The 13891-nt window shown below is 34.9% G+C and overlaps 1 protein-coding gene across 4 annotated transcripts in view; it reads right to left on the bottom strand.

Annotated features, from left to right (window-relative positions):
- The window catches only part of PTBP2 (polypyrimidine tract binding protein 2), a 78426-nt gene that overhangs the window by 20008 nt on the left and 44527 nt on the right, over positions 1–13891 (bottom strand). For all 4 annotated transcript variants that reach the window (XM_081949295.1, XM_081949297.1, XM_081949296.1 and 1 more), the window contains exons 5-7: positions 13672–13815; positions 8837–9001; positions 8393–8503 (exon numbers count right to left, since the gene is read on the bottom strand). In XM_081949295.1, the coding sequence (XP_081805421.1) occupies positions 8393–8503; positions 8837–9001; positions 13672–13815 (420 nt within the window). The remainder of the gene's footprint in view (positions 1–8392; positions 8504–8836; positions 9002–13671; positions 13816–13891) is intronic.

Genomic DNA, 13891 nt, shown 5'->3' with positions numbered 1-13891 from the left:
TATTTTAATATATCAGAACCAAAAAATAAATTTAGCCATTTATAGATATAAATAAATGGATAATATCACAGAGCAGCTGAATTTGGAGCTTTATGGTCTTCATTAAGAAAGACGTAGATTCGTCCTTGATGGTGATGTCCTACAATTCCAAATCACATCACCATCACTCCAAGCAAAAACCAGGTTTAGTGTGTGACACCTCTGCAATGAGTCAAGCCTGCTATAAATTAAGTTGCTGGTTGCCATGGCTGCCATGGTGGGTATGAATTCAAAAAGTGCCTCTGAATCTGTACCCAGGGAGGATATGTTGAAATCCCTCTGGCCATAAGCCTGGAGATCACAGATGGCAACCTAAAGAACGCATCAAGCAGCACAGGCAGAAAAACAGTGGGGACCTGGTCAACAACAGCAATCCCAACTGATCCCTAAGGCCTAGTGTCCCAACTAGAGTCTCCCATCTGCCTATTTCTGGGATAGCAGCCCTGACGATCCTCAGAAATTTGCAAAAAACAATAGTAAAAAGCTATCTGAAGCCTTGTTTCAACTGTTTTATACATTTCTTTTAACACTGGTGTATTTAAATATAAACAAGCTTGTAATATTTTCCATGTACAAGAATTATGCTTAGTTAGAATAGCATGACAACCTTATAGAGGATTTAAAATTTTATTAAAATTTTAGCCATTAACTAATCCACCATTAGAATAGAAAAAAGTATAAAGCACCCATATAAAACACCTGGGTAGTCTTTCGTAGGGCTAGAGTAATTAAAAATGAATACAGTTGTCAGAACATTTAATCAGCAATAATTAAAAAAATATCCTTGATTACGTATTTCTAGATCCAAAATAAATTATGAAGATCTGGTATTCAACCTTATTACAAGCATACTGGTAGACCTGAACTTACGACCACAATTGAACCCAACATTTCTGTTGGTAAGTGAGACAATTGTTGGGTGAGTTTTTACCCATTTTACAACCTTTTTTCCACAAGATGTTAAGTGAATCACTGGCATTTTTAGTAATATGGTTGTTAAGTGAATTTGGCTTTCTTATTGACTGCTTATCAGAAGGTTGTAATGATGCTCACATGACACTACAACTGTCATAAATATGAAACCATTCAAAATTAGTTTGGAAAAGAGTACCAGTCAGCTCTCCCAGGTAAAGCAGACAGAAAATGCAACTAGATGACCTAATTCTACTTTATTATAAAGCTACACTAACAGAAAGTAGCAAGTCTGAAACTACAAATTTTCCACTGCCACTCTTAACTTCTTAAAAGGGTTCTTCTTATGTTTCTTCCTCTGACCGTTAAGCCACTGGGGGCTCCTGCTTCCCTTGTTTCCTAGGCAGATCTCTTCCCCTTGTCTCCCAACACACCCATCCACACTTTCCATTGCACTCCCCAAATTCATGCACACACTGTGAAAGTTAGATTGGGATTCCCTGCTCCTAGGTCATCATTTTCACAACTGCACTGTATTTCTAGCAATACTCAAGTGATTTAAAGACTATGATTTAGTAACAAGCACATTTTCTTTAGCATAATTAATCTAAGATTATTTAAGAAAATCAAAATGTCAGTTAAATCCCCGATCTTTACAGATGTTCATAGATATATTAAAGCAGGTCTGCACAACATACAGCCCAGAAATCCATCCAGTCTAAACATCTGGCTGAATAGGCAACCAAACGTAATATTATTGCATTCTGAGATAGCTCCAGCTTGAAAATCACAAGTAAATCATTTCCCTCCCCCACTTTTTATATTCATGGGCTAACAGGGTATCAATATTCTAGACTGGTTCTTAATCATTTGCCATATGACCCTCTGGGGGCCGTAGGATACTTTGAAGGGGCCACAGATGAAAAACATGTAATGGGAGCCCTGGCAGACAAGCAAGTATATAATATTGCAAAATAAGTAGTCCTTGGTTGACAACAGTAACTGGGATCAGAATTTCCATCACTAAGTAATGCGGGTCGTAAATTGTGACATCAAGTGAAGAAGGTTATGAATGATGATTGTAAGAGCATGAGATGATGCGACTGTCTTAATTGTGAGCTAGTTGCCAAGTGCCCAGATCATGATCAGATAACTGTGGGGTGCTAGGATGGATGGAGCTTTGAGGATTGGTCAAAAGTACCACTCATTCAGTACCCTTATAACTTCAAATGGTCATTGAACAAATGATCGTTAACAAGGACTACCTGTATTGTCTTATTGATATCAGAAAATACATGTTATTGTCTCAAATCCATATAAAGTAATGGGACCTGGAGAGAGGGAGGTCCAGCAGATATCCAAGGTCAAAAAGGAGCCACAAGGGGGAAAAGATTTTAGTCCTCCTTATTAGCAATTTAATTTTTATACCACTTAAACTCAAGAGAAATTTGGATTATGTGGAGCGGTACAATACAGAATATATCAATTGGTCCAAATCTTTTTCAGCAGACATTGAAGGTCATGGTTGTCATGTGAGTGAGTGTGGGTGGGTGTGTGGTCATGCGAGTGGGTAGGCATGTCACTCCCACCCAGTCACATAACAACAACCCAGACACACCTACCCAGGTTTTGTAGCTGTGTTTTCTGTGGGAAATGGGTCATGTGACTGGGTAGGCATGGCCAACTTGATTGGTCTCACCCTTAGGAAATTTCTTTTTAGTCCAACTGACAATAAAATAGCACAATAAAATAGCACTGTTCCAATATTTAGAATAGAATAGAATAACAGAGTTGGAAAGGACCTTGGAGGTCTTCTAGTCCAACCCCCTGCTTAGGCAGGAAACTCTGCTACACCACTTCAGATGAATGATTATCCAATCTCTTCTTAAAAACTTCCATTGTTGGAGCATTTACAACTTCCGGAGGCAAGTTGTTCCACTGATTAATTGCTCTGTCAGGAAATTTGAGGGGCTCCTATAAAAATGAAGGAGTCAATCTATTTTCCAAAGCACCAAAAGGCACAACAAGAAACAATGGATGAAACCTAACCAAAGTGAGAAGCAACCTTAGGAGAAATTTCCTAAGGGTGAGATCAATCAACCAATGGAATAGCTTGCCTTTAGAGGTTGTGGGTGCTCCATCACTAGAGGCTTTCAAAAAGAGTGAGGGAAGTACACCCCAGAAAGACAGTGCCAGGCACCACTAAAATAATGTAGAAAACTTAAAACAGCCATTCCCCTTTTTTTTAAAAAAAAAAACCAAAGCAAATGCAACAGCTGAGAAGGAAACTAAGAGCAACTGCTCAAGCTAACTAAAGCCTGAGTATGCTGCCAAAAGCCATTAACCCTTCCAACTCTATTATTCTATATTACCTATGTTCTAAATTGGGTGCTTACAGCAGAAGCAATACAGCTGGCTAGACCACACATGCATTAAATTCACGGCCTATATGATCAAGCTGCATCATTGTCCCCAGTGTAGCCAGCACTGCAGCAGCTATAAAAGGTCTTGGGAAACTCCAGGGAGTATCAGCTGATCACAGAAGTGTTCCTTAATACTTTTTATAATGAAAATGTTTGTAATCTTGTCCTTCTTCCTGAACGGAAGAGATTATTCCCATCCCTAGATGGGTGATTGATGGGTTTCCCTGCCCGGCATTGCAGCTGCAACTGTTAAGTGGAGCTATTAACTGAAGGGGGAGATAAGGGAAAAAACCTCCCCGCTTGCACTTTATTTTTAACCTGTTCTCCGAACTTATAAGCAATTAACTAACAGTTTGGGCAAACTGGTAAGAACCGGTTGAATCCCACCTGTTTTTGTGCATATGTGTGCATGTGTGTATGTCTATACAAACTATTTTCTTGCTTGTGTTATAGCCAAAATAATGTTGAAGATGAGAGAAAGTTAAGAGACATTTGAGAAGTGTGAGGAAGGAAAAACCTTACAATCATCACTCTTTGTAAGGTCACACAAAGTTATTTTTCAACGGTTGAATTTGTTCCCTTGAAATCCCCTGAGCACCTTTCAATTTTAGTAATATCAAATGGTTGGAGCTGATATTGATAGGAATAATTACCATGTTGATATAGTATATATATTCTAGGGCAGTGATGGCGAACCTATGGCACGCGTGCCACAGGTGGCACGCGGAGCCATTTGTGAGCCATTTTTAGTAATCTATTTCCTTATAAGAAAATATTTATCGAGAACAAATCTTTAGGGCATAATTTTGTTTGTTAAATGTTTTTTATTCACCTTTTCATTGGAATAGTTGAATTTGGCAATAATCTTATGAATTAATATCCCTCATTTTTCACTAGATAAACGACTTGGCCAAAAAAAAAATCACATTAATTTTAATCTCCTTATTATCTCTAGTACAATATTGCAGTAATATATATGATTCTTGTAAATGTCCAAGAGATATTGCAGATTGTGGAGGATGCAAATTTAATAAATAGTATTTCTACCAAACCTGAAAAATAAAGAGTAATGCTTGTATCCGCACAATGTTGGTTAATCCATTGGTTGCAGTATTTTAAAACTTAGAACAATGTGTACTTTTTAACTGAATTAATGAAGAGAGGTAGGTACAGAAAGAAAAAATGTAGATATATGGTCAAAAAATTAAAAATAAGATTTACTCCAGAGTATAAAATAAGCTGCCCGGAGTCATCATGAGTAAGTTGGGTGGTCATATATATTTTCTTCATAAATAAGTAAAATAAAAATGAAATATACAACAGTTGATGGGGGTCAAGTATAATACAGGTGAGAAATCATCAAATGTGTTCACTGGTTTCTTACTTATAAAGGTTAATAGCAAAAATTATTTTGCACATAGTCTATATCAGAATATGGCCTTCAGAGGTGTTTACAATTTAATAAGGAAAACTTTAAAAAGCATTTTCTGAAAAGTCTGATGAAAATAACTTTGTTGTCAACTTCCTGCTATAAAGTACTGGTTATTTTTAGCATATTATTCAGGTGGCAAAGGTGAATATTGGCACCAATTATTCTATTTTTGTCTCACAATGACTCCCTCCCTCCATTATTATATTAGTTTATGAGTGTATGTGTGTGTTTATATCATAAATTACTCTTTAAAAATTACATTGTAAAGTAGCATTTATCATTAGCTTGTATGAGCCACCAAAACAAATAAATTAGTTTCATTTTCTAAAATTAGATCATAGTATAATAAAAGCATCTCAGATTAAACTTTGTGTATCTGTAGGGAATAAAAACATGGATATCAGGAATAGATTTGCCTTTTTTCACTTCAATTTTCCTCCAGCCGTAACTTTCTGTGAGGTTTGAGTGAGGTGGATAATGGTTGTTTTGACTTTTATATTTGTAGCAGTGAGGCTGGTAAAAGGCTCTCTGCATAAGGAGGGATAAAGGAAAAAAAAAATCTGTCAGAAGACCCTGGTCCCTATGAGTTTTAATCCAGAATTGTTTGAAACAATTTCTTAATTTTTTGTGAGTAAACATGCATGCATGTTTTAACCTTGGAAAGAACTTTCAAAGGTTCACCATCGCTGTTCTAGGGATTGACCCCTCGGAAGAGAACTTGTGGAGTTTTTATTTAGTGTCCAGCTTGCCTCCCAGTGACAATGGTTTACCAAGCACTAAACTGAACCGTCTGCCAGAGATGAGGTACAATTCGTTTCCTAAGTACTCCTGGAAACAATTAAATTCCATTAGACACCAGAATTGGACTATCCAAGTGAGTTCTGTTGCCTCAGGAAGGTCATAAGTGGTACACAGCTATACAATAAAATACAATTTAACAAGCATAATGGTAAAAGCATTCTTGAAGACAATGAAAGTTCTTTCCAAGGTTAAAACATGCATGCATGTTTACTCACAAAAAATTAAGAAATTGTTTCAAACAATTCTGGATTAAAACTCATAGGGACCAGGGTCTTCTGACAGGAATTTTTTTTCCTTTATCCCTCCTTATGCAGAGAGGCTTTTACCAGCCTCACTGCTACAAATATAAAAGTCAAAACAACCATTATCCACCTCACTCAAACCTCACAGAAAGTTATGACTGGAGGAAAATTGAAGTGAAAAAAGGCAAATCTATTCCTGATATCCATGTTTTTGGATATTGTGATTGATATAGCTGCTATGGGAAAAAAATCCAATTCCCTACAGATACACAAAGTTTAATCTGAGATGCTTTTATTATACTATGATCTAATTTTAGAAAATGAAACTAATTTATTTGTTTTGGTGGCTCATACAAGCTAATGATAAATGCTACTTTACAATGTAATTTTTAAAGAGTAATTTATGATATAAACACACACATACACTCATAAACTAATATAATAACGGAGGGAGGGAGTCATTGTGAGACAAAAATAGAATAATTGGTGCCAATATTCACCTTTGCCACCTGAATAATATGCTAAAAATAACCAGTACTTTATAGCAGGAAGTTGACAACAAAGTTATTTTCATCAGATTTTTCAGAAAATGCTTTTTAAAGTTTTCCTTATTAAATTGTAAACACCTCTGAAGGCCATATTCTGATATAGACTATGTGCAAAATAATTTTTGCTATTAACCTTTATAAGTAAGAAACCAGTGAACACATTTGATGATTTCTCACCTGTATTATACTTGACCCCCGTCAACTGTTGTATATTTCATTTTTATTTTACTTATTTATGAAGAAAATATATATGACCACCCAACTTACTCATGATAACTCCGGGCAGCTTAATTTATACTCTGGAGTAAATCTTATTTTTAATTTTTTGACCATATATCTACATTTTTTCTTTCTGTACCTACCTCTCTTCATTAATTCAGTTAAAAAGTACACATTGTTCTAAGTTTTAAAATACTGCAACCAATGGATTAACCAACATTGTGCGGATACAAGCATTACTCTTTATTTTTTGCTTTCTTTCTCCCATCCAAAGTATGCCAAAGCTTGAAGCTTCTCTTTTTTGGAAGGAAAAACAATTTCCATCTGTCCCTAATTATGTAACAAACTGGGCTAGCATTAGGTTGGCTGCATCTGAATTTTTGCCAGAAGTAGATCTTACATGTATATTATTTAAAAGTTATTTTCCTGTGAAATTTTAATCAGTTAAAAGATCGTCCAGTACAAATAGCCATCCCAATAATTTAATTTTGACTATGTTATGTACAGTACTCCAGAGTTATTCATTTTGTTATAAAATAATTTAAAAATGAGAAAGTGTTATTCAAGAATCACTGCTATGCCACAGATACTACATAACTATGTAAATTGGAATTACAAAATCCTCTCTTGAAATCTGCATTAAGACATTTAATTTTCATTATTTAACTTTTGGAGAAGTAACATGCGGTATAAGCATGCAAAATTCAAAGCAACGTCTTTTCTCTAGCCATCTTAAATATAGCCTATTACATTATTTCCTGACACCAGAGAGAGTCTTCATTTAATAATCCTGATTGGGACCAATATTTCCATTGCTAAGTGAAGGAGTTATCAGCCAAAAATATCCTGTGACTACACCTCTTAGCAATGACAGTTCTGGTTGTGGTCATTAGGCATGGACTTTGTCTTTAGGTGAGGATCTCATGTTTCTCCTGCTGTGCTGAACTCACCTCTGCTTTACCCCCCCACCTTTCAACTCTCCTGTCCTGCCTATCAACCTGATCACCTCCAGCTGATTTGCTTTCTCTCACTACTGAGGGGTGCTCAACTGAAGCAGCAAGGCCTTTGTACCGAGTGCAAATGGCCAAAAAGCAGAGATGGGAAGGGGGGGGGGAGAGGAGATAGGCAGCTGCTGCAAAGAAGATGGCAAAGGTCAAAGGGGGGGGGAATAGGGGTGGTAGAGTGCAGGGTATCCAAAAGAGCATAGATGGGTGAAATAGGCAGGTGAGAATTGTAAATTTGGGCGTGCCACAAAATGAAAATGTCATTTTGAATTACACATCCAAAAGCCAGAACAGTGCAAAACAGTGGTGCTACATGGAAAAGATAGGATATACTCATTATTATTCCTGTTACTGTATTCTGGATTAACTGTAATTTTCAATTTTCAAGGGTGGCCCGCACATAAAGTACCTTAAATAGTCCATGTAGAGTCCACACAGAGCACACTGTAATAGATATATTTAAACTAGGGACTATGACAAATTGCTCGTAACATTTTATCAACTATTCTTCAACAAAGCAAAATAGTGGCTTATCTTGATATGAGAGACATAAAAAGAGACAGAAACTACACTATCTGTTTTGATGCAGTATAATAATTAAGAAGTCACCAAAATTTGCATTTAATATAAAGTCTATATAGGATGACTTATTTATAATTTAAAGTTGTGTCCATTCTATCCAACAAGACAAAAGTTTTGCAAAAGTACTGTCAATAGATACATATATACTTATTTATATAGGTTAAAGATAAGTATTTGAAATCATACTTACAAGCTTTGCTTGTTGGGCATTTACAGGATCACCATATTGTAACAATGCTTGAAACTGGTTGTTTTTTGTGAAAGTAATTATTTTCAAGACTGCACCAAATTTAGAGAATATCTGTTGGAGGGGGGAGGGGAGTAAATGAATATTCATATAAACATATATATAAAGCATACCGTGCTTTATTAAAGACAAAAATGGGGTGAAATATCATCCTTTCATTTCTACTGGGTGTGTTGCTTTGATTCTTTCTTCATGTCACATAACAGATTATTTGTTGTACGTCCACTGCAACCATCAATCTCAGTCAGATAGGAGCAAAAGCCCTGATCTTGCTTGTTTGCCACTAAATTGAGAATCATCATCATCATCATCATATTAGCACTGTCATTTTCTAGCTAATGAAGCATGTAAAAAAGAGAATGAAAATTACTCATAAAGGCAACTTACTTGGTGAAGAACATCAAGAGTTACTGGGTAATACATGTTGTCAATAATTATTCTAAGGACTGGACTCTGAGCTGGAGTTACTGCACTCTCACTAACAGTAGTTCCACTTATGGGAGTATTTGTTGTCTGTACAGCAGTTACTGCTTGCAGGACAGCTTGAGCTCGCTATATACAAAGAAAAAGAAAAAATAATGCATGTGGATTAAGTTTAGAAATCAATATATTCAGTAATTGCCTCAAACCATGCTGAAAAATAAATTAATCACAATAAGCAACTCTTAACTGACTATATCTAACCAAAGAAATATCACCACCCACATTAGCAGAAGAGAAGTTAAAAGTGAATTATGCATTAAGTCTGGTTGCTCAAAAACAATAAATTAGAACTATGCTGAAAGGTTAGCTACTAGTAAGTAGAAAAAAAATCTAGGACATATTGTAGATTTACAAGCATGCATGTTTGATGTTTGTATTTCTTCCCATGGGCATGGGACCTACTGTTCTGCAACCTATTCTATAAAGAAAATGGAGAGAAACAAGCAAAATACTGCCATTTTTTTGTAAAATACTCTCAAAATCTATAAATAATTTAGTTTTGAATTTTTAGTAATCTATTTCCTTATAAGAAAATATTTATAGAGAACAAATCTTTAGGGCATAATTTTGTTTGTTAAATGTTTTTTATTCACCTTTTCATTTGAATAGTTGAATTTGGCAATAATCTTATGAATTAATACCCCTCATTTTTTACCAGATAAACGACTTGGCCAAAAAAAAATCACATTAATTTTAATCTCCTTATTAAAAAAAGAATTCTAAACAAAAGCTAACATTAATGCAGGAAGTCACTGTAAAAACAAAATCTAGAACAATTACAAATGAATAGAACTCTAGCATTTATTACAATGTGCAAAGGTTCAAAGAAATGTAGTTCAATTCAATGATACTTCTATTATCTCAACAAAGCAGATCAAAGTGAAGGCCTTTTTCAAAACAGCAACTGAATGACATGCCTTCAGAGTGCTTTATATTTCAAACTGCTTTGCAGATTTGATGGATTTTCTTCTACTTCTAGGGTTATATCCTTCAACTTTCATTTTCATATAGGGAGAACAGTAGTAGCTGAATTCTATGATGAACTCTGTGACCCAGATACTGGCACAAGTATGTTTTGTTTCCTTCAACTCTCCACTTGATTAACAGATTAAAACGGGCCACGCGGAGCATTGCAGTGTGTTTCTGGGAGTCTGGGAGGGCGAAAACATGATGTTTTGGGGCTTGGGAGCCCAAAAACGGCCCCTTTTTTGATGAAAATGGGATGTGTAGAGTGCTTCTGGGGGCCGGAGAGGGTGAAAACACAATGCACGTAGGGTTCGGGAGGCCAAAAATGCCTGTATTTAGTCCATACTATGCACCTAAATTTTCACCCACTTTTAAGGGGGAAAGGTGTGTCTTATACTCCGAAAAATATGGCATATACAAGATATACAGGTGGTTTAAAAATTATTACCCTCTTCCCTACACAAGGTCATCTGTGGTTAAGCCAAATGCAATTTTGAGGATGTGTTTGGGCATCTAGGCTTATTTTGCAAGCAAGTATAGTAAATGTTTGTCATACATTTTATTATGGGCAATGACTTTTATGGTAGGGAAAGCCAGATTTTCAAACTGAGGTAAGATGAATTATATGTCTTTTTTCTTTCACCCTTCTGGACATCCTGGTGGCACTGAAGATTCAGCTGCAATTTCTTTGTTCTGAAGGTATGATTAGTAAATGCTTTAATAATCTTTGAATCAGTATCAAGAAAAATAGACTAGCCTGATCTATGTAATGCCAATTTAGTTAAAAGAATGGCATTTTGTTAAATATATTTGGTTGGGAACTTGAAGCTGACAGACATTGCATAAATGCAATCCCACGGCTGAAATTTAGGAGATTTTAATTCTATTATGATAAAGTTCCTTAGGAAAAGCTCAGGATCCTATGGCCTCTATTACAACTATGTGTTTATCACTCTTGAGTTCAGCAGAAGCAGGATTTATTCACTAAACTTCATTTGTGTACAGGTTTAGTCTCAATTATTGAAGCCAATGATTTATTTATCATGGACAATCATTATTTGTCTGATTAACAGCAATAGCACTTAGACTTATATAGCACTTTACAGTGCTCTCTAAGCGGTTTACAGCATCAGCAACAATTTGGGTCCTCATTTTACCCACCTCGGAAAGATGGAAGGCTGAGTCAACCTTGAGCCTGGTGAGATTTGAACTGCCAAATTGCACTCTAACCACTGCATCACCATGGCTCATAAACTCCAAATTGATGGAAAATCCAAATATAAATGTCTACCCTGGAAGATCTATGGATATTTTCTAAGATCTCTCATTAAATTTCTTATAGGCTGCAATCTTCTCAAGGCACTAGGTTGTGATACAAGATTTTGTTTGCCAAACGTGCTAGGACAAAATATGTTTAAACAACCTGTGTCTCGCTGGGCAGTTAATTTTTGGTTCTGTGTCTAATGAATTGGGATCATTCATTAGATCATGGTTCAGTTACCTAGGGATCAGCACATTATATAAACACAGCTGATGGATCTGAATGTTTTCAATTCAAAGACGTTCTGGCTCCTCTGGTATTCCTGAGAGCTGCAAACAATTAAATGATGGTGTTTGACAGCTAGAGTGCAGGTGGCATGACATGATGATGAGCATGACTAAATAACAAAAAATATTACTTGTTTTCATTGTTGCATATGCCCTAATGCTGGCTAGTGGATAATTTGTGTGATAAAGAGCCTTTTGTGCATGGACCCCAGGTATCCTGCTGTGCAAACCAGCTGAAGGATTGCTGTTACTAATTTGCAATGCATTTCTCATATAAGTAATTTGCATTTACAATTATATGGATATGACAGTTTTAACCATCAGAGATAGATGCAGACATGACACCATCTGGTCCTACATTTTGGCTTATCCAACCTGAGGATATTAACTTTGGAGGATTGAGGCATATAATTGTTTTCTGGATTCTTATCTTTTAAAATTTTTGGAATCTTAAAACTTTGGCTTGTTATATGAAATCCAGGTAATGTAAACATCTCATTGAGGAAAGCTATAGTTATCACCATATTGACAAAGACAAAAGTAATAAATCTTGTTAGAAAAATGTTAGATCTAATTTAATTTTGGTTTAACTATAGAGACATAAATATCTGGTTACAATGTCTTGCCAAGCACAAGATAAAATGTAATTATTTTTTTAAAAAAATCATACGAAGCCCATTCCTACTTATGGCTGTAGGCATATTACAAATAACCATGTGGAATAAAAATTTGTAAACCTCAACTGAAAGACCTGGGTAAATAAAAAGATTTTAATTCTTCTATTAAATTGTAACACGGAAGAGTTAACTTTAGCTTCAGCAGCAAATGACTGCAAAGTTTAGGCTCCTCCATGCAAAAGACAAAAATATTTGTTGACGATAGTATGTCTACGAAAATAAATAGTGCATAATAGTACATCGATAGTATTATGATAATACTATTGAATCAATATATTGAATCTCAGGTGAGAAGAGCTGATATAAAAGTGTAAAGATATAGTGTAAAATATGTATTTCCTATACCAGTAGCAAATCCTCAAATTTAGAACAGGTTGCAGAATTTAGGCATAATATTTTACCCTATATATATATTTCAATTGAAGCACCTTTTAAATACATTTCAGCTTTAATTTAACACATTTCTATTTGGGTAAAAATGTAATCCAATCAGTCTTTAATGAATAGAATCGAAACAATCAAGAACCAAGCTTTTTTTCTTTAATTAAAATTATTTTGCAATTTTTAAACAGCTTCTGAACACTTTTTAAAATGAATTGCTGATGGTTATATCAATGTAGCGTTCTTGAGGATGCTACAAAAATTTGTCAGTACCCTCTTCCAAGACATTTTTTAAATTTTATCATCTATCATATAGCCTTGAAATTCTCAGGCAATGCCCCATCAAAGTACTAATTGGGTTGGTCCTGCTTAGTTTCTGACATAACCCAAGGTTAGCAAGATGCTGCCATTCACTGAAGCACCTTTACTACTGAACCAGTTTATTGTGATTGATATAGCTGCTATGGGAAAAAATCCAATTGAAAACAAATTTGCTTCTATATTTTAAATGAGAAAAGTCTCTAGGCTAGGATTAACAGAGGAGACTGGAACAGAAAAACTCTTAATGCTTGTTAAACCATTGTTCAGAATGATAAAGTAATAGAAAAAGCAAAGATGAAGTTATTACCATTTGATATAGCATGGGTCAGTGCTGCTTTTACATTTCTTCATGGAAAAAGAAATATCATATACTTAAAATGTCCATGAAGTTAGTCCCTGCATAACTGTAGTTTTGCTGTTGAAGCATGAATAGTGTCTTGATCTAAAATAATACATTTTAAATATCTTCAAAATCAAGTAACTATGTACTTAGTTATTCCCACAGTGAATATGAATGTCTTTTCAATAAGTTCATTTATTAGAAGAGCAGATCATAGTAAGGTGAGGTTGAGTTTCAAAACTTGAATGAATTATTTAAACATACCAGAAACATAGTTCCACATTACCTATTTAACAAAGTAACATTTTTTACAGGTTAATTTGAGTTCTTGGGCAAGAAAGATTATTAATGATAAACATGCTTAGATCCTACTAATAAATGCCATATTTACTACATAACTATAAAATAATTCCCAATATTCTTAAACATGATATAAGTACAGAAAACCTATATTGGTAATTACATATACAGATTAGTCACATCATTAAAAACTATAATAATGTTACCTGATTAAGTGTATTATCAGTCTTTAATTCTTTATGATTTGAATATTGAATATATATAGGTTGATTGCGAAGATGAGGTGTCACGGCAGAATAATAATTTACCATAGTAATAGCAGCTTCTTCTGTTGCCAGCTCTAAAAAAGCCTAGAAAATATATATATATACATAGATACATAACTATATATAAAAGAAATTACTATCACATCCATCAGTCCATTCA

This window comes from Natrix helvetica (genome assembly GCF_964273705.1).
Source record: "Natrix helvetica genome assembly, chromosome: 3".
Taxonomy (NCBI): Eukaryota; Metazoa; Chordata; class Lepidosauria; order Squamata; family Natricidae; genus Natrix; species Natrix helvetica.
The sequence above is the reverse complement of the archived record's forward strand: the minus strand, read 5'-3'. Positions and strand labels throughout refer to the sequence as shown.